The following is a 24,140-nucleotide window of genomic DNA, read 5'->3' on the forward strand; positions in this document are numbered from 1 at the left end:
CATTTCTCGATTGCGGCACTACCGGAACACCACCTGTCTTTACACCACCATAAATGTGTTGTTATTGAATGGGATGTAGTAGATTATTGAATTTTGCACATGGAATGTAGGTTTCTTGAGTCACGTTTGAGAATATTGAAAGAACACTAGGAAATGTGGGTGAGTGAGCTGAGGTGAGGTGTGCTTTGGGGGAAGAATGAAAAAAAAAAAAAACGGATCTTAAAAAATTGTGGCCCCAGGGAGCCAAATGGACAAAACTGCATTGTGTTTCGTTAGGAGAGAGGAGAGGGGTCGCTGGGCCAGAAGAGAATGCTGTTTTTATTAGAGGCAAATGCTGTCTTCAAAGCCCTCTTTTTCACTCCTGCTAAAGCTGATTGCAACTAAAAGACAGGGGACCAGGCCCTTGGCATGGCATAGGGCTCTGACAGCCACTGCCAGGTCATTCCACGGTGCCTAAAAGGAACCCTTTTTCTGCTTTCTTTATCTGATATCGACAGGAATAAATGCTGTTTCTTTAATCACTGCATTATTTTCAAACTTTTTTTTTTTTTTTTTTTTTTTGGAGGGGGGAAGGAGGGGACCTGGATGGATCAGGAAGGTCCCAGCCTGGGATCTTCTGTCTATATCAGTAAGCGCTACAGTTACAGGCAAGTCACTTGTAATGTCTCAGCCCTCAGCAGTGAGGATTAGTTTAGAAGAATCTTGCTTTATCTTCTGTGCTCTCTAGTGACAGCTCATCTCACCTGTGTGAAGTTTTAGGATGCCACACAATTTACATCTGAGTTTAGGACTTAGATATACGCAGGTGGTTTTTATTTTTAAACTTTCTTTTGATGCAGCTGACCTGCTGTCTATGCAGTGGGGTTTATTTCTGCTTAAATAGAAAAGACAAAAGATGCTTTTTGAAAAGGAGGGAAAGCATAGTGCAGACAGTTTTCATATCTGTTTAAATGTAACTACGCTTGGAAGGAGAATCTCCTAAGTAAGACATGTGGTAGGCTGTTCGGCCTATTAGCAAAATTTTTGCATCAGAGAACACTGGATGAACTTTCCCTACACTTATTAAAATAAGAGTCAAGAGAGAAAGCACCCTGTTCTTTTTTTAAACAACACTCTTTGGCTCCAAAGAAATCCTGCGAATTCAGTGCCACCAGGTGTTTCACAAACAAGAAACACAGAGATTGTTCATTTATATGTGCCCAGACCATTCAAAAGCATGCAGCTTCATGTAAAACCCTGATAGCTCCTTGGGCAACACCAGAGACTGTTTTGTATGCATGAATACTCTCACTGCTGTACTGTGGACTGAGGTGTCTGTGTCAAGGCTGGACCATGCAGAGAAACTTATCATTAATTAACGAGCACACTTGTTAGTTGTGTTTATTGCTAGGACATGATGATCTGTTAGAAGCAGGGGACAGAATAAGAGTTCCCCCAGATCCTGAGATGTTTAGAAGGTGTAGAAAGGCCAGAAAAAGTTATAAAGCTCAGGAAAGGTATGCCAAGGTAAATGAGGGGGTGGAAATCAAATTTCAAAGGAAATATAAGTGCAGTTTAGTTGGATATCTTTACTTCAAACACCCGGGGTGGTCACCCCATTTATCTTTAAGATGAAAGGAAAATGCATGTGGTGTGTCTGGAGTTGTAGAGGATTCTGCTTTGTGGAAGGGATACTTCTTTCTCTACTGTTTCAGTCTCCAGGTAGACATGGGTACTTTTTGAAATAGAAGCAATGTGATACTTGAATGACAAAACAGGATTTGTGAGCTTAGGAATACAGGGCTAATAAAATTTTGATAACTCGGTCCAATTTATCATCATTTTTATTGGGCTGGATAGGAAGTTTAAAAGCACATGAGTGATTAATTTGTGGGTAAATATGAAATAAAAAGCATAAATAACAATTTTATTAGAAAATAGAAAATGTTTTTTGGGGGCCGAGTGTGGTGGCGCACGCCTTTAATCCTGGCACTCGGGAGACAAGCAGGCAATCTCTGTGAGTTTGAGGCCAGCCTGTTCTACAAAGCAAGTCCAAGACAACCAGGACTATGTTACACAGAGAAGCCCTGTCTCAAAAACCAAACAAATAACAAGAAAACAACAACAAAAACCAAATCAAACCAAACAAATAAAAAAAAAATGTTGCTAAAGATTAGAAGGCTCATGTTCTTGAAAATTTTAGGAATCTCATTGTACAGTTGAGAGCAATTTAACTAACGGCCCAGCAGAATGCAGGAAGATCTAAAACTGATCAGCCATCCATCTGTGAGGAAAATGGTCAGATGGCTATAATGCCCAATGTCACTTAATGGTAGACTGAACATAGAAACTGGGGACTTTGAGTCAATGGAACGAAATTATCTGAGTTAGGATTCAGAGACATCATTGCGGTTTTGCAGATCTCTGTTGAGCAGGGCTCAGTGTGGTGATTTTTCCATTTACTTTTATACAGCAGAGAACTCTGTCATGTTTCTGTATTTGAAATTTCAGTGTGCTTTGTTCAAAATAGATTTTTTCTTTTTCCTCATATCTTAAATTGAAAATAGATTTATTTCGTATAGTATATTCCAGTTATGGTTTACTCTCCCCCAACTCCTCTTATGTCTTCCCCACCTCCCCTCTCACCTGAATTCACAGCATTTCTGTCTCTACTTAGAAATCAAACTGGCATCTAAAGAATAATAATAAAATAAGAAAGCACAAACAAACAAGCATAGGACAAAACAAATAAACAGATGAAAAAGAGCCAAAGAAAAATCGCAAAACACACACACACACACACACACACACACACAATCTCACAAAAAACACAAGAGTTTTTAAATAGATAAAAATCAACCAACCTTTCAAAATTGTGATTGGAAAAGAGCATCCAAAATTTGAATGCATGCATATAAAATTCAAAAACTCTTTGGTTAATGATGTAGTACTTAGTCAATGTGTGTGGTATTTAATGCCTATGATTCCAGTACTTGGGAACCTGAGACAGGAAGGTTGCAAGTTTCAGGCTATTCTGGGCTGCACTGAGAGACCCCATGCCAATCAAATCCAAGAAACAATCTTCCTTTTTTAGTCAAATAAATAATTTGGCTGTGCTGCTCTAAAATCTTAGCTGAACAGCTGCTAGCTGATATGCAACTCATTGGTTTAGTTCTTCATTTACAAAAAAAAAAAAAAAAAAAAAAAATTGAAAGCAAAATGCCATGATAAGACTGATCAGCATAGTATATGTCAAAAAAGGTGTATGGGAAAACTTTCAGGTTCTTTCTGTTATAAGGCTGGTTTTACACTTGTAGGTGTTGGACTTAGCAGTGTCTGACACTTTCTTGTTTGCTAGCAGCTCTGCAAATAACTCAGATTTATGTGTTCAACTACTGTGGGTGCTATTTAAATGGTCTAAAAGTTAACTTAAAATTTTTTAAATTTTCATTTAAATAACATTGTATTCGGTCTTCTTAGTATGCAGTCTTTCTACATATGAATATATTGTGTTTATAGACACAGTGTTTTCAGACTACAGATACCTGAAAACTTGCCAGGTGAACCCATCATCCATTTCTGCCTCTGCCTCTGTCTCTCTCCCCACTACCTCTGTCTTCACTACCCTGTGAAATCTCGCCTGGCATCTAGGAAGAGGAGAGAACTGTGGATTTGTCAAGTAAGTTCTATACTTAAGAAGCAGTGAACACTGACACATGGGTCTGTATATAAACTGATGATCCTTGCTAAGGGACGAGATGAAAGCCCCCAGAAAAAGTGGGGAGAGGCACCCACTCAAGGAAAGATGAAGTTGCTCGGCAGTAATGACGCACACCTTTAATTCCAGCACTCAGGAGGCAGATGCAGGCAGATATTTGTGAGTTTGAGGTCAGCCTGGTCTACAGAATGAATTCCAGGACAGCCAAAGCTATACAGAGAAACTCTGTCTTACAGATAGATAGCTAGATAGATAGATAGATAGATAGATAGATAGATAGATAGATAGATAGACAGACAGATAGAACTAATGCATTACATACGCCAGAAGAGAGGTGGGTGACAGCATTCCAGATGCTGAATGCTGTCCACATGTCCCAAGCCTTTGCTTGCCGTTTATGCTTGAGACAAAACAGCAAACAGAAAAGAATCTGCTGTCTTTATGCTTTTGAGAGAATAAGCCAGTGTAAGAACAGCCCACAGTCCATTTCAGGGTTTTGTTTTCAGCAGACACCTGGGCTGAGCACCAAGAACAGGAGGTGCTGATGGGGAAGACAGTGCCACCCTGCCAACAGGGCCAACTTGTTAGAAGAAACTTCAGTCCATCCAGCTTTAGGCTGGGCTAAAACACTTGAAAATTTAAATATTACCACCCTCACTGGCCATTTTCCAGATCTGAATTTTCCCCTTAACAAGAAGATGTAGAAGGAAATATGATTGAGAGTATAGGATGGAGTCAGCTTTGATGACAGCCCTTGTCATCAGTTAGATTCTTCCCAATGGTCCAATTAAATTGTCAGTAGTTTGTGGTTTTTATATGTCTGCAAAATAAACAATACCAGAGGCTTATAGCTTTATCTCTCTGTGTGTCTTTCTGTGTGTGTACAATGAAGTGAAATACCCTGGAAAGGGGTTTTTACTTGACAATTTAAAATAATCTTGCCTGTTCCTATTTGAATTACAGATTTGAAAGAAAAAAAATGTAATTTACATTTGCATTCTGTTAAACCATGAAATTATACTTTGGTGAGGTGGAACACACAGCCTTGGATCAGCTGCGTATTACAGTTGTGTACAGACATTTTAAAATGCAGCGTCTCCCAAGACCGACTTGCCCGTATAAGTAACATTATATACTTATCTATATAAGTGATCTGTAGCATTGGCTTTTCAAAATTACAGAGCAGACTAAATCTTTGAAGGGAAACAGCATCGTCTGAAGACGTAGCTTAAAGGAAGCTTATAATCTGAATGCCATAGGTGTGCTGGCAGTGCCTCCATCACACACTCTTGTTCTCGCTCGGTACTTGTGAATGCTCTTTGTTGGCTTGCTTTTTCATCTTCTTTATTCTGTGATTTTTATGGCTGTCTCAGTAATGACGGAAACTATTAGGATGGCAACAGTTCACTGCCATGTCATTTTTCTCCTCTCAATGAGTTATAGAACTGAAGTGCTTATGCTTGCTCCTGTTTGAGATCAATAAAGGAGGGTCTACATTGAAAATCTCAGGTATGCCATCGAAGGCCCTGTCCAGAGTTGGCATTGGATCAGTTCTAATCAAAAGGCAAGTCTTCGAAAGGTCTAAGGCTAGTGAGATGCCTTAGAGCAGGTAGGTGCTTTTCACCTAAGCCCAAAGGACCAGTCCTCATGGTACCCATGTAAAGTTGCAAGGAGAGAACCACCTTCATGATGGTTTCATCTAACTTCCACATGTGTGCCTGTGCACATGCATGTCCTGCACATGGATAGAAAAATAATAATTAAAAGTACCCCCAAACAAAACAAAACAAAACAATTCCATCCTTAGGCTGAATGTAGGGAGAAGGACACAGACTGTGGGCAAGTAAGTTTTTTTTTTAAAGTCCGTATACAGAGGGTGACTAATAGAATGAACAGGACTGTGCTTGCTATGGCAGTAAAGAGATGGGATGGAACAGACTCTGGAAAGGCCCAAGTGAACTCTCAATTCAAGCACTTTCTTTTTTTTTTTTTTCTTGTTTTTATTTATTTACTGATTTTATTATTTTGAGACAGGATCTCACAAAGTAGCTCTGGCTATCCTTGAACTCACTATGTAGATCAGGATGGCCTCAAACTCAAAGAGATCTGCCTGCCTCTGACTTCTAAGTGCTGAGGTTAAAGGCATGCACCACCATGTCTGACTCTCTCTCTCTCTCTCTCTCTCTCTCTCTCTCTCTTTTTAAAGGGAGAACAACTCAAGTTTCTTGGGGTTATTGGATTAGAGAAGCTCTTACATGGCTCAGATTATCTTTTCCTTTTTTCGTTCTGTTATTCTCAGCTTAACTTGCCGTTGTTATCCAAGAATGAATTTTCCTTGTTTCCATATTTCTCCTAATTCACAAGGGAACTCACTCCTAACCGAAGCTGCTGATAGTGGGATCTTGCACATTTTTACTGAGATGTGTCTCTGCAATAGAGATGCAACTCTGACCACTGTCTTCAGTGGCAATCTTGGTGAGGAGGACTATAGCTGATAAGGCAAGCTGTTAAGGCAATCCTTTCCAAAGACAGCAAGGGGCAAATTGAGAGAATGACTAATACCATAAGAAAATATTTACAAAATCACCTTGCTAGGATGGGCAAAGAATGATCACAACCCAAAGTGTGTAAAGGTATTTGAGAAGTGAAGAATCTAGGGTCTTTGAAGAATGCAAACACGGGGCGTAGACGATTAGAATGTTTTGAATACTGGCTTGAACTCCACAAAGAAGATGAGACAGGACGAGCAAATGCCTTCAGACTTCTTTTCATCATCTCAGCTATTTGAATAGTGGGCATGTTTACAGACACAGCTCAATGGGAATGATCGCTACTTGAATTTATTAGGCAGTGGTTGGAATGATTCTATCCAAGCACAACCCTTAAACAAAGAACATGCAATTATAAGTTTTTCATTATTTTCCCTTTTACTATCGTTTTTTTTTTTTTTCCTATTTTTCCTTCTTGCCTGCCATAGTTTATGTCTCAGCCTGTACGATTGATAGGTTGGCCAAAATCAACAGAAAAATGTGGTTTGTGGAGCAGAGGTAAGACATTGCATTGCAAACAGACACGATTTTCTAAACCGAACTGATGTGGTTTGTATTTATTTCGACATCCCCAAATCAACTGTGAGAAAGCATTTCACATCTCACGGTCTAGTGAGTCTGTTTGCTTTATGTCAATTGATCTGATGCCATAAAGGTTCGGCTTGGAGACTCTGATTCTGAATGGGACAGTTGACTAAGAGATGAACCACATGTTCAAATAAATGGCATGGGGACACCTAGAACTGTCATATTCTCTGACATCTTGCTTTTTCTTGATTTTAAAAGTGATATATGTGTATTGTAAAAATGGTAAATTTCTAAATATAGAAGTTAAAATATATTTATAAATAATATTTGCTAAGGTATGTTACATATATTGTTCTATATATATCTCATCTGCTTTTGTGTGTGGAAAATAGAAGACAATGAACTAAAAGGTCAGACAGTTCTCTGTGAGTTCATAAAATGTTGCAAATTTCAAGACAGAGGATTTTTTTTTTGAAGAAGAATTTATTTAGCACTTAATATGTTGTGACTAAAATAGTGCCAAATCTGTTGGGCATATTGTCACATTTAATTCTTTATTTTATTTTATTAATTACACCTTATTCACTTTGTATCCCCCCATAAGCCCCTTCCTCATCCCCTCCCGATCCCGCCCTCCCTCCCCCTTCTTCACGCATGCCCCTCCCCAAGTCCACTGATAGGGGAAGTCCTCCTCTCCTTCCTTCTGATCTTAATCTGTCAGATCACATCAGGAGTGGCTGCATTGTCTTCTTCTGTGGCCTGGTAAGGCTGCTCCCCCTTCAGGGGGAGGTGATCAAAGAGCAGGCCAATCAGATTATGTCAGAGGCGGTCCCTCTTCCCATTATTATGTAACCCACTTGGACACTGAACTGCCATGGGCTACATCTGTGTAGGGGTTCTAGGTTATCTCCATGCCTGGTACTTGGTTAGAGTATGAGTCTCTGGGAAGACCCCTGTGTTCAAATTTTCTGGTTCTGTTGCTCTTCTTGTGGGGTTCCTGTCCTTTTCAGATCTTACTATTTCCCACTTCTTACATAAGATTCCATGCACTCTGCCCAACAGTTGGCCATAAATCTGAGCGTCTGCTTTGATAGTCTGTAGGGAAGAGCCTTTCAGAGGCCTTTTTTGAAATGCAATTTTTAAATAAAATAAACTTATGTATTTGGCTTTATTTCTGTGCCTTATCCACAATACTGATGAATTTATTTTCTAACACCAACCTTAACTATTTACCTCCAGAATATACTTTTTTTACCCTGCCACCAAATTACTTTTTCCTTCCAACATCTTTCTATTTCTGTCAGTAAGTTTTTCTATCCTTTCAACTTTCTAGGATTCTGAGTATTTATCTCTATGAATATTTAGGTTTAGGATGAATTAATATTTTTTATGGTATTGATGTTTTTGTCTTTAAGATTCGGTGCTCTATGATTTAACTAGATTTTTCTAGAATTGTCTTTTTCATAAAGCTTTAGTATATTCTTTTAAAAAGAGGATGACAATTTAGATTGTGTGTACGTGTGAATGCAACGTCTGGCCAGAGAAGGAGCCAGAGTCAGATCCCCCGGGGCTGGAGTTATATGTGCTCCAGTTATACATGATCATATGTGTTCAGACAGTTTTAAAAACATACTCACATTTCCTTATGGTTTTGGTGGCGATGACAGCTTTATCACCCCAAATCTTGCTAGGTAGCCCAGGCTAGCCTTGAATCCTCTTGTCTCTCCTTAGTGCTTGATCATTGGCATACTGTGAAGTTCGGCTAGTTATGTGGTTTTAAAAATAGAAAATGAACTCTTATTCCAATAGGGGCATGCACCATTACACATGGATAGTACTTATTACTGTAATCACGAGTAGAGCCAACAGTTGTGTATTCTTGGTGTTCTGATCAACGTTTCACACAGGTTGTTTCATTCATTTCTCATTTCAGTCTGGAATTACTTTTATGAGCCTCTCATTTTACAGATAGGGGAGCTGTGGTTTATGGAAGATGGTCAGCATGCTTGAGGTGCCCAAGTTGCAGGCACTGAAGATAGGTTTCTCATCCAGAGTTTGGCTGCATTCCACTCCAACTGCTCCCAAGTACCACTCTCGCGTTGGTGACATGGCCACTCCCTAATCTCTTGTCTTTGCCTCTTGTTCAAATGGCAGTGTTGTCTGACTCTCCCTGGACCAACACATCTGGGTCCTGCAGGGGGAGATGCTTTGAGCTTCAAGAGGTTGGCCCTCCTGATTGTCGGTGTGACAACCTGTGCAAGAGCTACAGCAGCTGCTGCCATGACTTTGATGAGCTCTGTTTGAAAACAGGTATGTGACTTCTGGATGCCTCTCCCTTCCAGCAAAAGACACCCTAGTGACACCTAGCTGTTACGCACTTCTCTTTTAGCCTATTCACATAGTGGGTTTTGGTTTGTTTCTTGATGGTTGCCTGAAGAATGTACTTCTTATGGATAACGTGGCTCAGTCGTTCTTGGCACAGCCAAAGAAGGCGCTTTCCAACTGCAGGCACTATAGACTGGTTTGAAAAGCATTTGTGGCCATGCCTTTGTCCATCTTCCTCACCTCACGTTCACTGCTAGGGTTTGTTGCTTATAATTGTGCACATTTGGAAAGTAATGCGTTTAAAACTAGTTCCCTGTATTCTGTGCAAATGGAAACCACTTATGGGATCAGTCTGGGGTCTTGTGCGATGGGCAGCTCTGCAATCTAAAGTTTTCTCGATTTTATTTATCCTGCAGTGGAATGGCCATTAGAAAATATGTACTATTGAAGGGATGCACAGGAGTCAAGGAAAAAGCAGTCTTGGGGACTTTTGACATCACATCACTCTGTTTTCAAAGCCAAACATTTTTTAGATAGGTCTTTTGGAGTAGCTTGCAGGCTCACTACCATGTCTCTGTCCCTGGGCAAAACCTCATGCAATCCAGCTAAGAAAATGGTAAGACTCTCTGCTTTGTACACTGGAAACTGATTTCTCAGCTTCCTTGACAAATTCTTACTTCTGTGCATTGGTGGTATTTTGGAAAGCCCAGCTTAACCATTGCTATTTGTCTGATTTTTTAAAATGAGACATAATTGCATTTCCTTAAACCTTAGTTCCTGACTTATTGGCTCTTTGACCTTCCCACCCTGCTAGGCCACAGAGGAGGACTTTGCCAGTCCTGAAGATACCTGATAAAACAGGGTCAGATGAAAGGGGAGGAGGTCCTCCCCAATCAGTGGACTTGGAAAGGGAGGGAGGGTTTGGGAAGGAATGAGGGAGCGGGATACAGCTGGGATACAGAGTTAATAAAATGTAACTAATAATAAAAAAATAAAAAAGAATGTGTAGGTAAAGACTTAAATATAAAACATGCAATGTAAATATGAGAAAATTAAAATAAAGTCCTTCACTAATTGGGACTTATTTCCTCCACAACCTAAGGGTGTGGGTTAGGGTTTCATTAGCTTAATTTTGCATAATGAATTTTCTAAGTAGGCAGATGCATTTTGTTGTGGATTTCCCATGGTTCTTCAACTGTGACTCCTCAAGCTTAAGACCTCAGACTCTTGTAAACTGAGGATATGGTAGAATAGACATCCCACGGAGCTCTTTGACTCTAAAACATAAGTGCAAACCAGAAATCTGTGTCTGATTTGCACTGAGGATTTTTAGAACATTTTATGTTCCCGCCTTACCTTGAGTATCTTGTCTCCAATAACTTATGCCAATCTTCCAACATTCTGGTCTTAAAACTCCTTGCAAAGATTAATGAACCCCTGATTCTAGGTTAGTTCTCTTTGAATGTAACTCATGCCATTCTTCGTAGTTTAATACAGACTATAACAACATTCTGTAAAGCACTTTGTTTTCTGGTGTCTTAAGCCAACATGTATTGAATGTGGAAGAATCAAATGTCAAATAACAATAAAAAGTTGAAAGGAGAAAAGAAAAGTTCTTAAGGCTCTGCTATGCCAACACAGGAAGCAAGCCTGAGATTTCAGTGTAAACGCTTTCTGTGTTTAGCATGTCTGGATAGTGTATGTATATCTCTGTGTGTATTTATATACACAGTCATGTGGGAGGCATTATCTGTATCTATAGTCTTTTAAACACTGTCTTTTCAAATGACAGTGTAACATTCCACCAAATGGAACATAATTCACTGACTATTCCACCTCTGTCTATTCGATCACTTAGCAAGGGCTCCTCTTTGGTAGAATGTCATGAAGGAGCAGCCTTGATGTAGAAGAATGTCATTGCTTTCTACTGACTACACATTTTAAAGGATGAAGGCTTTCAGTGTTCCAAGTGTGCTTTACTGCCCATGAAAGCTCTTTATGTCATGGTCCTCAATTTCAAGAATCATAATTCATTTTCTTGACCATTCTTTTGGTAGCCCTTCTACTGCCCCATTCATGCCTTTTTCTTCCCTTCCCATGACTGAGTGATGGTGTCTGTTGGTTGCATCCATGTAGTCTGTCTTTCTGTCTTAGATATGAGCACCAGGAAGACAGAGCTCTTGTCTTTCAAACTTTGCTATACTCTCAGCACACAGAGGATGAAAAACAATGAGGCAGACAGATTATGGGAAATGGAAAAACTAAATACTTGGATTCCAAATGAAAGCTCTTTATGTCATTTTCCTCAATTTCAAGAATCATAGTTCCCTTCCACCACCATTTTAAAGATATTTATTGAATATTCATTGAACAGCTAGAATGTGGTGGTTAGTCTGACAGTCTTATATCTGAGATGAAATATAATAGTGAACAATATGGTTTCGTAAAAAAATTTTTTTTCCTTAAGACATATAGTTTATTTTCTAAAACAAAATCAATTAAAAGATGATACTAACACTCTAATTAAAATGAAAAAGTTGCTTTTTTTCCCCACGTTTCCCTGAATAACTGAATCCTAAGCTATCACTCAGTCAGGAAGCTGTAGCCTGTTTACTGACCTCCTTAGGAGCAGGAAACCTCATTTTATAGATGGCCATTTTGGTCAGTTGGGATTTGGAAGGCACGAACGTCCCTTTCTGTTCTTTCTCCTTTTGTGGTACTCAGAGCCATTCTGCAAGGGTCGGGATACTCTGTTTGACTTTCTGGGTTTTGTTTTTCTGTGAGAGCTCAGCTCTGTTGTGAGCGTGCCCTCTGCTTTGAAAAATTAGATATTCATCCTATCTGTAAGTTCTCCAAATGTCTTCCTGGCCTCTGGCTGACTCAAATTTCACAAACAGATTAAGTGATGTGGGCTTCTGGCTCTTTTTGTTGGAACCCCTTGTAAGCAACTGCGGCCTCTTTCATTGGGTTTGTGTGTGGCAGTGAGAGTGTTTCACTGTGATGATTTCAGCCCGTGGCTGGGAGTGCACCAAAGACAGATGTGGAGAAGTGCGGAACGAGGAAAATGCCTGTCACTGCTCAGAAGACTGCTTGTCCCGAGGAGACTGCTGTACCAATTACCAAGTGGTCTGTAAAGGTGCGTGCTCTCAGGCTGCCCTGAGACAATAAACACTGGGCATTCGCCAAAGTACATAACACCTAAGGTGTGGGGTTTGGAGATGGAAAAGAATTGTATTTTTTTTTAATATCCTTTTTTATGTGTATGAGTGTTCTGCCTGCATGAAAGTACATGCATCATACATGTGTGTGTGGTGCCTGTGGATGTCGGAGGAGGGTGCCAAATTGCCTGGAACTGGAGTTACAGATGGTTATAAGCCACCATGTAGGTGCTGGGAACTGAGCCAATCTTGGGTCCTCTGAAAGGGCAACAAGTGTTCTTTTTTTTTAATTTTAATTTTTTTTATTAATTACACTTTATTCACTTTGTATCCCCCCATAAACCCTCCCTCCTCCTCTCCTAATCCCACCTTCCCTCCCCCTTCTTCATGCATGCCCCTCCCCAAGTCCACTGATAGGGGAGGTCCCCCTCGCCTTCCTTCTCTTCTTAGTCTATCAGCAACAAGTGTTCTTAACCACTGAGCCATCTCTCCAGCCTCAGAATTATACTTTTTAATTTTTTACACTCCTTCTTAGTTGTCATCTTTTGTATTTCATTGATTTGATACAGCAAAAAAGTAAACAAACGTCTCAAAATTAGACGAAACCATAATATTTAAGATATTTCTGAGCTTTCTGTGTTGTTTAATATCAGGTTTCTTAAGCACCAGAGCCTGGTAATTGGGTCCATGAAGTTTATTGAGAAAATGCACTATAGGAAAACCATGTGTGAAGGTCAGGGAAGTGGGATTGGGAAGGGACTTGGCAAAGCAAGCCTTGGTGAGTCTTGCCTTGGCTTGTGTGATGACTAACCTGAGAGGGTCTAGAATTACCTGGGACATGGGCCTCTTCAAATGTCGGTAGTGGGAAATATTTTGATTACTTTATTGCATTAATTGATGTAGACAGGCCATATTTACAAAACAAATTAGAGTTTAAAATTTCATTTTATGTATATGAGGGGTTTGGCTGACTGCATTTCTGTGAGCCACATGCATGCCTGGTTGCCAGCACAGGGTTTCGGATCCCATGGAATTGGAATTATGGATGGTTGTTAATAGGTGCTAGAGACTGAACCCTGATCCTCTGCAAGAATAGTACGAGCTCATTAACTATGGAACAGTCTCTCCATTCCCCAAGACACATGTTTTTGGAATACCTTTTATATAATTTGTTCTTTGATAATTTCTTGTACTGTATATATAGTATTTTCTATTTACTGGAGTCCTCCTTTTTTTTTTTTTTTTTTAACCTCCCTTCTACTCTCATTCTCCCCCTGCCTATAAGTATATTTCCCACATGTATGTCATTTTGTTTTGTTTTGAGTTCCACTGAATGTAACCACATCCAACTCTGTTGACTTAGGCTTAAGTGCCCCTCCCCTTCAAGCCAGCAGCAGTCAGAAGGTCACCGTGGTTCCCTGTGGGGCGTTGTCAGCCTTGTTCTTGTACAGGCCCATTGCAGACCTCTGCAGCTGCCGTGGGCTTGTGGTTGCGCTGAAGGCAACAGTTTACATCTACCTACCTTCACGCTCTTATGTTCTTCCCACACAATGTTTCTTCTTGAGCTCTAGAGAGGCTAGTATAAATGTTCTATCTAGGGTAGAGCATTTACCCATCTTACCAGTGGGCAGGGGCTAGGACTGTATACCATGCAGGGTTTTTTTTTTTTTTGCTCCGTGCTTTCAAGAATTGTGAACCAGATGAGACAGACTGCCCCAATCGCCTGCTGCCTTCCTTCACCTCCATGGTGCACGGTCCCTTGATTCATGAGCTGAAATAAACCTTTTCTGCTTGGAGTTGTTATTTTCAGGCTGTTTTATCATAGCCACAGGAAGAGAGACTCTGTGTTAAGGAGTAAATCACCAAGTCATTTGAAGCTTTGGAACACGACTTTTGTTCCCAGTGGATGTAAGCTGTTTGCCAAGGCCCCAGCGGCAGCCTAGGACTGGGGGTGCTTGCTGAGGAAGGACACTAGAGCATCAGTGGATCCAGTTGCAGCCATATTTGTACAATATGCGAGTGTATGTGTGTTGTTGGCAGAATATGATGTTTTTATGATATTAATGGTCAGTGGCCTATAGAAAATATAAAAGATACAGCTTCCTTTTTTGGATCTATGCCTAGGAGTGGTATAGCTGGATCTTGAGGTAGCGCTATTCCTAATTTTCTGAGAAAGCGCCAAATTGATTTTCAAAGTGGTTGTACAAGGTTACAACAAAGACGCTTGCTCAACCATGTTCATAGCAGCTCTATTCGTAATAGCCAGAAGCTGGAAACAACCTAGATATCCCTCAATGGAGGAATGGATACAGAAAATTGTGGTACATTTACACAATGGAAATCATGCAATTTGCAGGCAAATGGTGGGATCTAGAAAAGATCATCCGTGTGGGGTATCCCAGAAGCAGAAAGACACACATAGTATATACTCACTTATAAGTGGATACTAGACCTATAAGATAGGATAAACATACTAAAATCTGTACTCCCAAAGAAGCTAAATAACAAGGAAGACCTTAAGAAAGATGCTCAATCCTCATTCAGAAGGGCAAATGTTATAGACATCGGAAGTAGGAGAAGACAGGGAACAGGAGCCTATCACAGAGGGCTTCTGAAAGATTCTACTGATCGAGGTATCGAAGCAGAGACTGAGACTCATAGCCAAACTTTGGGCAGAGTTCAGGGAATCTTATGAAAAAAAAAGTGAGATAGAAAGATCTGGAGGGGACAGGACCTCCAAAAGGAGACCAACAGAGCCATCAAAACTGAGCGCTGGGGGCCCTGAAGAGAATGATAACACAACCAAGGACAATGCATGGAGAGGACCTAAAATCCCAGCTCAGATGTAGCCCATAGACTCAGTCTCCAAGTGGGGTTCTTAGTAAGGCGAGCAGGGGCTTTCTCTGGCATGAACTCAGTGACAGGCTCTCTGATCACCTCCCCTTGGGGGTGCAGCCTTGCCAGGCCACAGAGGAAGACAATGCAACCAATCCTGTTGAGACCTGATACGCTAGGGTCAGAGGGAAGGGGAGGAGGACCTCCCCTATCAGTGGACTAGGGGAGGGATATAAGGGGAGAAGAGGGAGGGAGCGTGGGATTGGGATGAGATGAGGGAGGGGGGCCACAGCCCGGATACAAATTGAATAAATTGTAATAAGTGATAATAATACAAAAATTTTTAAAAATGAAAAAAAAAAAAAAGACACAACTTCTTAAAGGAAGGCATTTCAGGAACCACACCAGGCACTTACGGATGTTCAAGCAAAAAACCATTACCATTTGTCTATAGGTCACGTCACCTCTTATTTCCTAAATTAAATTCTTTCCTCTCTCTGGCACAGAATGTTTATAAAGCATTTCTGTTAAATGACTTCAGGTACTGGCTAGGACATAGCATGTGCAAGACCTTGGATTAAATCCCTTGTTGAGAAAAGGAAAGAAAGCTGGGTGCCATGGCGCATGCCTGTAATCCCAGAACTCGGGGAAGGCAGATCTCTGTGAGTTTAAGGTCAGCCTTGGTCTACAAAGTGAGTCCAGGAGAGCGAAGGCTACACAGAGAAATCCTGTCTTAAAAAACCAGAAAAAGAAAAGAAAGAAAAGAGATTTTAAGAAAAAAGGAAATAATTTCTGTGAGGTGTAAATGGATCTGGAAACCTTGCTTTACTGCTATTGCATTGTGAAGTTCTCTCTACTCTAAGAGTTATGCTTTTATTTTGAAGTGTGGCATTCATCAAGAATTTATTTTTTCTTTCCTTTTAATCTTTAAGGACACAAGGGCTAGCTACAAAAGAAAAGCCCTGAATATCATTAGTCACTGAATCATGACAGGTTAAGGCCATTTTTGTTGGTTTGAATTCTGATTTCAGTGCTTTACTAAGCCTCACATGGCTGGCCTGAGTTACTCATGCTTGATAAAGCTAATTCAGCTTATTCACTATCTTTCCGGGTCATCCAATAGCTGAATGGTTCTGGGCCATGGGAGACTTCCAGTGTTCTTTATGTGGGAGAAATTTCTGTGAGATATTGGTGACAAGTTTCATGTCTGTTCAAGACATAATTTTTGCTTGTCTTAAAGAAACTTAAGGCAAATTCTTATTGTTATTGACTTTTTTTCCCCAAAGAATTTCATCCCTATATCTTTTGTTGTGAAATCGAAATATCTGAGGCTGGGATTTTTTTTTTTTTTTTTATATATGAGACAGAGTTTCTCTGCATAACTGTGGTCCTGGAACTCACTTTGTAGACCAGGCTGGTCCTGAACGCACAGCAATCTGGAAGCTGGGCCTTTTTATGGATGAGATTACTCACAGTTTAGAGGCTGTAAGTCTCCGTTGGAAAGCCCCTGCCTGTTTGATCTCTGATCGTGACTGTTGGGCTGTATCACGGCAGATCCTGTCACAATGAAGGGAGCCTGCCGAGGCTCCCTTAAGACTTTTCTTTCTTGTGGAAACTAATGAGGTCCCAAGAGACATGCATTAATCTCTTGTGAGGATGGTCCTCCCCAACACAACCCCATTTCTTTCCACTAGGCTCTCTCTCCTAAAGGTTCTGTCACTTCAAGCACTGCCACATTGGAGATGGCACTAGCATGGGCATCTGGGGTATAAACCACAGGAAAAGCCTAATTATAGAACAGCTCTGGGCTGAGTAAACTATGGTTTGGTGGAGGTATGAGGAAGTGTGGAAGAATTCAGGTCGCCAGAATCCGTGTAAGAACCTAGGCAAGGTGATACATGGAGACAGTCAGATCCTGGGATCTCACTGGCCAGAGAGTTCAGCCAATCTGTGAGCTTCCGGTTCATGGAAAGACCTTGTCTCAGAAAATCAGAGGGATCGTGACAGAGAAAGACACTTAACATAAACCTGTGGCTTTCACACATGCAGGACTTATGTTCTTAGATCTTGATGCAAGATAAAAGTGAAAGACAGCTTGGGTTTTGATTTATAAATTTAGTACTATACACGCGCTCATCAGAAAATGCTCTCTTGTAATATTTTTATTGTGTACTCTTGACTATTATTATAACAGCATAAGCTTTTTCTCCATCTGAAGGGAAGTCATGTTATGCTTTCTATGTCTTTGAGATCTTTAGTGGCAGGGGAGGGAATGTTCCATCTAATGACCAAACAGTTTATTTTTGGAGGGAAACAAACATGAAATCTTGTCCACTGACGCCACTGTTTTATTTTTTATTTTATTTTTTTTAAATCTACAAACCATTTAGGCTCTGAAAGCTGAAATAAACACCATCTGAGGTTATTAAATCTTAGCTTTCCCACCATGTATGGGTGTACTTTAAAAGCCAGAGCAGACACTAGACTTTATTTCAGAATTTCTTTTTAGTTGGTGTCCTATAAACAAGTCCCAAACAGGACACAGATTCTGGCATTGTACTTCTGCTCTCTGGTTGGCGTCTATAAATAGATTTCACAATAAATATCCCCATTTTTCTTTGTAGGAGAATCACACTGGGTAGATGATGATTGTGAAGAGATAAAAGTCCCTGAATGCCCTGCAGGGTGAGTGTATTTTTTCTTATGGATATGCCGCCACATTCCTTGATAAGCCATCACAAAAATAGATGGGTAAATAACCGCAGACATTTTAAGATGAAAAGCCCCTTGTGTGAGTTCTTATAAACATGTTGCCAGTGAAGCTATCTCAAGGCTTTTAAAAAATAAAAACAAAACTAGTCATGCATTGTCGGGTGTGTGCAGGTTGTGTATGTGTGTGTGTGGAGGTCAAAGGACAACTTTCTGGAGTTTATTCCCTCCTGACTTTAAGTGGCTTCCAGGGATCCAACTCAGATTAGCAGGTTTGCAGGCAGGCTCTTTGACTGCTGAGGCATGTCGCCAGCCAGTCCTATCTCGAAGCTTCGATGTTCTCTTTTCAACCTTCTTCTACCACTGCTGTGCACAGCGGAGTCTCGGTGTCTGCTGTGGTCCACCAAAGTGCATCTGTGTACCACTAGAGGATGCATTTCCTGCAGCGATTCCCTGCCGCACCGCTGTGCCTCCCCTTCAGCAGATTTCCTTGAGTTCTGTTTTTACCTTTGTTAGTGTGTGAGGGAAGGGAGAGAAAGAAGCAGACTCTAGAACTTCTAAAGCTGTCATCCAAGAAGGTAACTCCTACCAGATTCGGCAGAAATTCACTTCTCTGCCGAAGGGCTGCCTCACTGGGGAACAGCCAAACGAGGGACACCTAACATCTCTGGAATCGTGTCTGGAATCAGACATTTAAGCCTTCCAGGAAGCTGTGGAGACTTCATGGGTCTTTACAGTGCTTGGCAGAAAATACATTCTCAATAAATGCATTTTTATAATGTATTTAATCTTTTTGGTATTTAGGTATTGCAGCCTGAAATGCAGAATTTAAGTGTTTAGATATCTTTGTCCCCTACCCACCTTTAAAAAGTCTTAATTAGGCATAAAAGGAGAGATAAATAAAGACATTTCAACACTTTGGATGTATGGAATGGGATGAAACAATTTCTGATCGTTTATGGATGGTCCCCCTCAAAATGTGTTTTACTTGTAACATGACTTCTAATAGCCACAAGCTAAGAGTTGCTCAATTAGCTTCAAGTTATAGGAGAGAACTCTGCACATAGTTCAGTATTCTCTCATGATTGACTAACTGCACCCTTAGGATAATAACATAGCATTTCATCCGTTCCTGGCCTGGATCAGCAAGTTCTTTGCTGATAGACTTTTTAAATTCTTCATAATTTAAATCACCTTGAGAAAGAGTGTTACTGTTGTTAATTTTACTTCACTCGTGTAGTCATTAATTCACTAATATCTCTGATAAGTATTTATTGCAATTGGTTATGGTGGCCCATGCCTTTAATCCCAGCACTAAAACTGAAGCCTCAGTGAAAGCTGAAGCAGGAGATTTGTGAGTTTGATGCTAGCTTAGTCTCCATAGCAAATTCCAGAGCAGTGTGAAACTCTAGAAGGGAAGCCTGTTAACAGATAACTGTAAGCTATACAATAATGTATATCTGAATGCAAAGGAAGTATGTCTTAACATCATGAAGGAATTTGGAAGCATGGGCAGCTAACATCATAGAGAAGGAAACTTAAAGCTGAGTTTTAAAGAATAAATAAGAACTTTCCAGGTTAAAAATTAGAGAAAATACATACTTTTTGACACATGGCACTGCTCATTTTTTTTTTTTTTTAATTTAACTATTGCATAAGGCCTTTGCTTGTAATGTAAGAAACACCAGTAGAGTCAACTACTTTCTCTTGGCCAAATAACTTTACCCACTTAACTCTAAATCAGTTGCCTCAAATGTTATGTGTTGGGAGCCTGGGCTTGTCTATGTTCCTTCCTTCCTGGGTCTTTTTTGGTATTGACTGGTCCCAGTCACTGAGTGTGACCAGACACTGTGGAATGTCTATGGCAGCAGTTTCCCGAGACTTACTCTGTTACTGTTTAAGGTTTGTCCGCCCTCCATTAATCATCTTCTCTGTGGATGGGTTTCGTGCATCATATATGAAGAAAGGCAGCAAGGTCATGCCCAACATTGAGAAACTGCGTAAGTCGATTTCATGTTCTTATCTGTTTTCCAGAATAGTCATAGCCATTGCTCTGTTGTAGGCTTCCAGAGCCATAAAGACACGGTCATTCTTTCTCTCTCCTTCTTTCTTACCTTCCTTTCTCTCTCTCTTTGTCTCTCTTTTAATTTCATTATTGGAAATACAAAAAGAGAAATAACGTGCTTTTCATAGCTGAGAAAATGAATTTTATACGTGAAGTTGTTCTGGATGCTTTTCATGTTCTGATGACTCATTTTCCACTTCCAGGATCCTGTGGCACTCATGCTCCTTACATGAGGCCTGTGTACCCCACAAAAACCTTCCCTAACTTATATACTCTGGCCACTGTAAGTACTGTTTTCAAGTAATGTATATTCAAAGGTCTTGTTAGCCCTGGAATGACTTGAAGGGGGGTATTTTTTTTTAAATATAACATGCTTTAATTTTTAAAAAGATATATTTTGATGTATTATTTGAGAATTTATTTTTATTATTTGAGAAGATATTTTTATTGTATCCTTTCCTGTCTCCTAACTCTTCCCAGACCATTCCTTCTTCCCTACTCACCCAACTTCATGTTTTCTTTCTCTTAAAGAAAGCAAAAATAAAAACGGAAAACAAAGAAAGAAGTGACTTAAGAATATAGTCTGACTGTGTTAGCCAAATCTATTTATCTAGTGTGCACGCGCATGTATGTGTGCGTGCATATATGTGTGTGTGTAAGTCAGGGAACACTGATGGGGCCTCAGTGTTATCTTCCCTCTATGTGGGGACCAAATTCAGATTTGTAGGCCTGTTGATGAAGGCTTTTACCGACTGATGCAACTGGCTGGCCTGAAGGGAGCTTAAGAACATCTCCTCCAGTTTCCCTCCCTTTACCTCTGTTAATCATAGCAAGTGCTGCTCAGAGCTTCGTGGGTGTCTGAACCAAATTGCAAAATTAAAACTAAAGCCTTTTCAAGCACTGTTGTTGCCAGGTTTCCTATTAAACTCTCAGCGTCAGAGGGATCTATTATTTATCTTCTGAACTCTTGAATAAGAATGTTGGCTTCAGGGCTGCCATGTCTTAATTTTCAAACATTCCAAACTCTACCTTATTTTCTTATTTCAAACAAAATTTTTGTTAGCATTATTCTTTAAGTTATTAATCTAAAGAAAAATAAAACCATAAATTGAATCTTCTTTGGAGACGTGTACATCTCAAACAAAGTAATAAAGATGTCCATTTTGTTAGATTTCAGTAGTCAAAAGCCAAATATTATATTCTCATCTCATCTTACATTTCTAAAATGGCTTAAAGTTAGTTATCACTCGTATGTAAAAATGGACTCAAAGGCTATATATATCTATCCTACTTGATTTGGTTAACATTGTTGTAAAACCCATCTGTGATAAAGTTGAAAACAGAACTTATATATATATATATATATATATATATATGTAAATTATTACAGTGTTATTTTAATAATAAAATTGTTCTTATACAAAGGGTTTATATCCAGAATCCCATGGAATCGTTGGCAATTCAATGTATGATCCTGTATTTGATGCTACTTTCCATCTTCGAGGGCGAGAAAAGTTTAATCACAGATGGTGGGGAGGCCAGCCGGTGAGTCTTGAACTCTCTGTGTCTGTGTGTCTGTGTGCATTGAAATAGTTTGTCTAAAATGGGAATGCTTTCATCCTTTGATATCTCATGTGTGTGTTCATATATGTATACATTTTATATGTGTATATGTGGATATATGTAGTATATTTTTATTGTGTGTATATATTTATGTACATGTATATGCAAACATACACATATGCATGAATCTATGTGTGTACACGTGAGAACATAAGTCATGATGATAAAAAATATAAGATGATGAATTTCTTTTCTGGGATGATAGTGGTGGAAATGGGTTGAACACCTAGATGAAAGAATAATCAAATGTTATTGTTTATTAAATTTGGGGATATCATGCAAAAGAAAAAGAACTATGATTTCTCAGATATTTTGACCCCAAGTGACACTATAAGAAGAAATAATAATGGTTCCTGGAGAAAAGGAGTGGATTAAAAGTCAAAGGGAATTTATAGATTATTTTATTTAGGTATCTCGATCACAGAAGGTAGGTGTAATAAGTGGAATCCTACCTTGGTTCTGAGGCAGAGATTGACAATTTGAAGATCTTGTGTGTACCTCAGACACTTGGGCAAAAAATCAAAAGGCTTCAGGTGGCTTCCACTGGTGATTTTCCTGTGCCTATGTAGGATAGACAACCTACTTTGGTCAGACGTGAGCAAAGCAGTGACGTAATGCCATGGTTGTTGACTGTCTGGAGCTGGGCTTAAGAGTACAAGCTCCAGGTCAGAAGGCTCAGAATTACCACAGGAACATGGCCCAAGGCATAGTCGATCAGAGACGTGAAGAGGGAGAATGGAAAATGGCTCCATCTCAGGTTCTCTGGAGACTGGTCAGGGAGGAAGCTTCTGAGACTTCTGTGCCCAAGTGTGAGAGTGAGGCAGTGTCCTCACTCATCCTGCACAGCCACCCTGCTGAGACATCCTTGAGTTTGATCATTCACTGCCATAGATGGGCAGAATACGGTACTCCTTATTCTGAGAGATGTGGCCATAAGGTATCACTTTTGAGAGAAGGTCAGCTGCTGTCAAAATACTCATCTTGTTTAATAGGTAAATCACTATGCAAGGATAAATGTGGGCTTCTTTTTTTTCCCTCCCTTTTTAAGTAAACACTGACAGACTTCCTGTATGCCTGTGCAAAAGACTCTCTATAATAGATGTTCTGATTTTGCTGTTTTTATTCAGGCCAGATTCCCAGAAGTCTATGATGACTTAGTTTGTGATCCCAGTGAAATTTGTTGACAGTGTGGATCTCACAAGTATATGATAGAGGAATATTTTATGAGTAAATAAAATGATGGCAATGTGAGTTTTATTTGACTATCTCTAGTTGGGCTTTGGTAATAAGTTGACTATGAAAACAGGCTCTCCTGAGGAACCTCAAGGGATATGTGGAGATAAGTGGTAATCTGATCTAATTGGATCATCGAACACTTGGTGTTGACATTGAGTTTCCTCTGGGTTAGCATGACTCAGCAGCAGAAAAGGCCACACATTCATTGCCTTCTGCAGATGCCCTGCAGAGAGAATCTATTAACCTGTCCCATGAAGTCAGTTCTCTGTTCTGCTGTTGGCCTGCTTCCTCACTAGCTCTCAGAGTTGACACATTTGACCAAGTCTCCTTATGTTCCCCAAGATCTGTGGTGAAGCAGATTTGTGTTTCTGTCTAACATCTTGATCAAGACAGGCACCGAGAATGCTAAGAACCATCATAGCTATATTTTAAAAACTTGTTGTGTTGAAAACTGACCTATTTGGAAAGCATGCAGACACAAATTCTAAGTAACTATAGGGAAAGCATACCAGCATGTAGAGTACTAAGTACTCTAAGGGATAATGTTATTTATTCCTGAAGCATATATGCAAACCTCTTAGACTTGCGCATTTTATAAGGTCCCCAGTGAAAAAAATAATTTGGGCAGAAAAATTATTCATAAAAATCTTAAATTGGTAATTCAATTTAATTCCACTCATTCATTTCTGAATGATGAAAGTATATAGGGCATAAATAACAGCAGGGTCAGATGCAATGCTGAATATGAGCACTTCTTGTTCCTGTTTAAAAGCTAGGAGACAGAATGAAGATTTGGGGACTTGGCCATGTGAAAATCTGAATCTCCATAGTAAGTTAAAAAATAATTTCTGCAACTTAATTTAATCTTTAAAAGCAACTGGATATGCTCACTCTCACTTTGCAGACTTGCTTGTCTCTGCAATGTTCTATTGGAAGTTGCCATGGACTTGCCCATGACCCTGTTTGTCTCACATGTGTTTTAATGGAGTCCCCTAGAGTTTGTGCCTCTGATAATGCTTTGATACAGTCCTGTACCTCAGATGAAGCGGTTAGTGGAGTACTTCTGTGTTCAGGATAGATCAGGACTCTCAGGCACGTGTGTATGTATCTTCAGGACACTGACTCGATCTGCAGATTGGAGAAGCAAATCAAGCCCTAACTCAGGTCCTCTCAAGTCAAAGCTCCTAGTTGTGTTTAAGGCAAGCAGATGTGTTCTATGTTCCTGCTCTTCTCAAGCTGGCTGGCTTTGAATCCCGCCCCCCCCGCCCATTGGTAAGGCAGTGCCTACCCTCATGAATGAACTGAAGTCTAAAATGAGCAAAGCTGGCATGTTTCAAAAGGAGATGGCACAAGGCCACACAACAGTGTTGGAATGAATTTCCAGGCCAGAAGGATGGGCCTGATGGGAAGTACAT

The 24,140-nt window shown here is 40.0% G+C and overlaps 1 protein-coding gene across 6 annotated transcripts in view; it reads left to right on the top strand.

Annotated features, from left to right (window-relative positions):
- Window positions 1-24,140, top strand: part of Enpp2 (ectonucleotide pyrophosphatase/phosphodiesterase 2) — a 126,866-nt gene that overhangs the window by 31,668 nt on the left and 71,058 nt on the right. For all 6 annotated transcript variants that reach the window (XM_055626396.1, XM_055626397.1, XM_055626392.1 and 3 more), the window contains exons 3-8: window positions 8,929-9,084; window positions 12,110-12,235; window positions 17,717-17,777; window positions 19,704-19,801; window positions 20,070-20,149; window positions 21,292-21,411. In XM_055626396.1, the coding sequence (XP_055482371.1) occupies window positions 8,929-9,084; window positions 12,110-12,235; window positions 17,717-17,777; window positions 19,704-19,801; window positions 20,070-20,149; window positions 21,292-21,411 (641 nt within the window). The remainder of the gene's footprint in view (window positions 1-8,928; window positions 9,085-12,109; window positions 12,236-17,716; window positions 17,778-19,703; window positions 19,802-20,069; window positions 20,150-21,291; window positions 21,412-24,140) is intronic.

The sequence above is a fragment of the Psammomys obesus genome, unplaced genomic scaffold (genome assembly GCF_907164565.1).
Source record: "Psammomys obesus unplaced genomic scaffold, mPsaObe1.curated_primary_1811, whole genome shotgun sequence".
Lineage (NCBI taxonomy): Eukaryota > Metazoa > Chordata > Mammalia > Rodentia > Muridae > Psammomys > Psammomys obesus.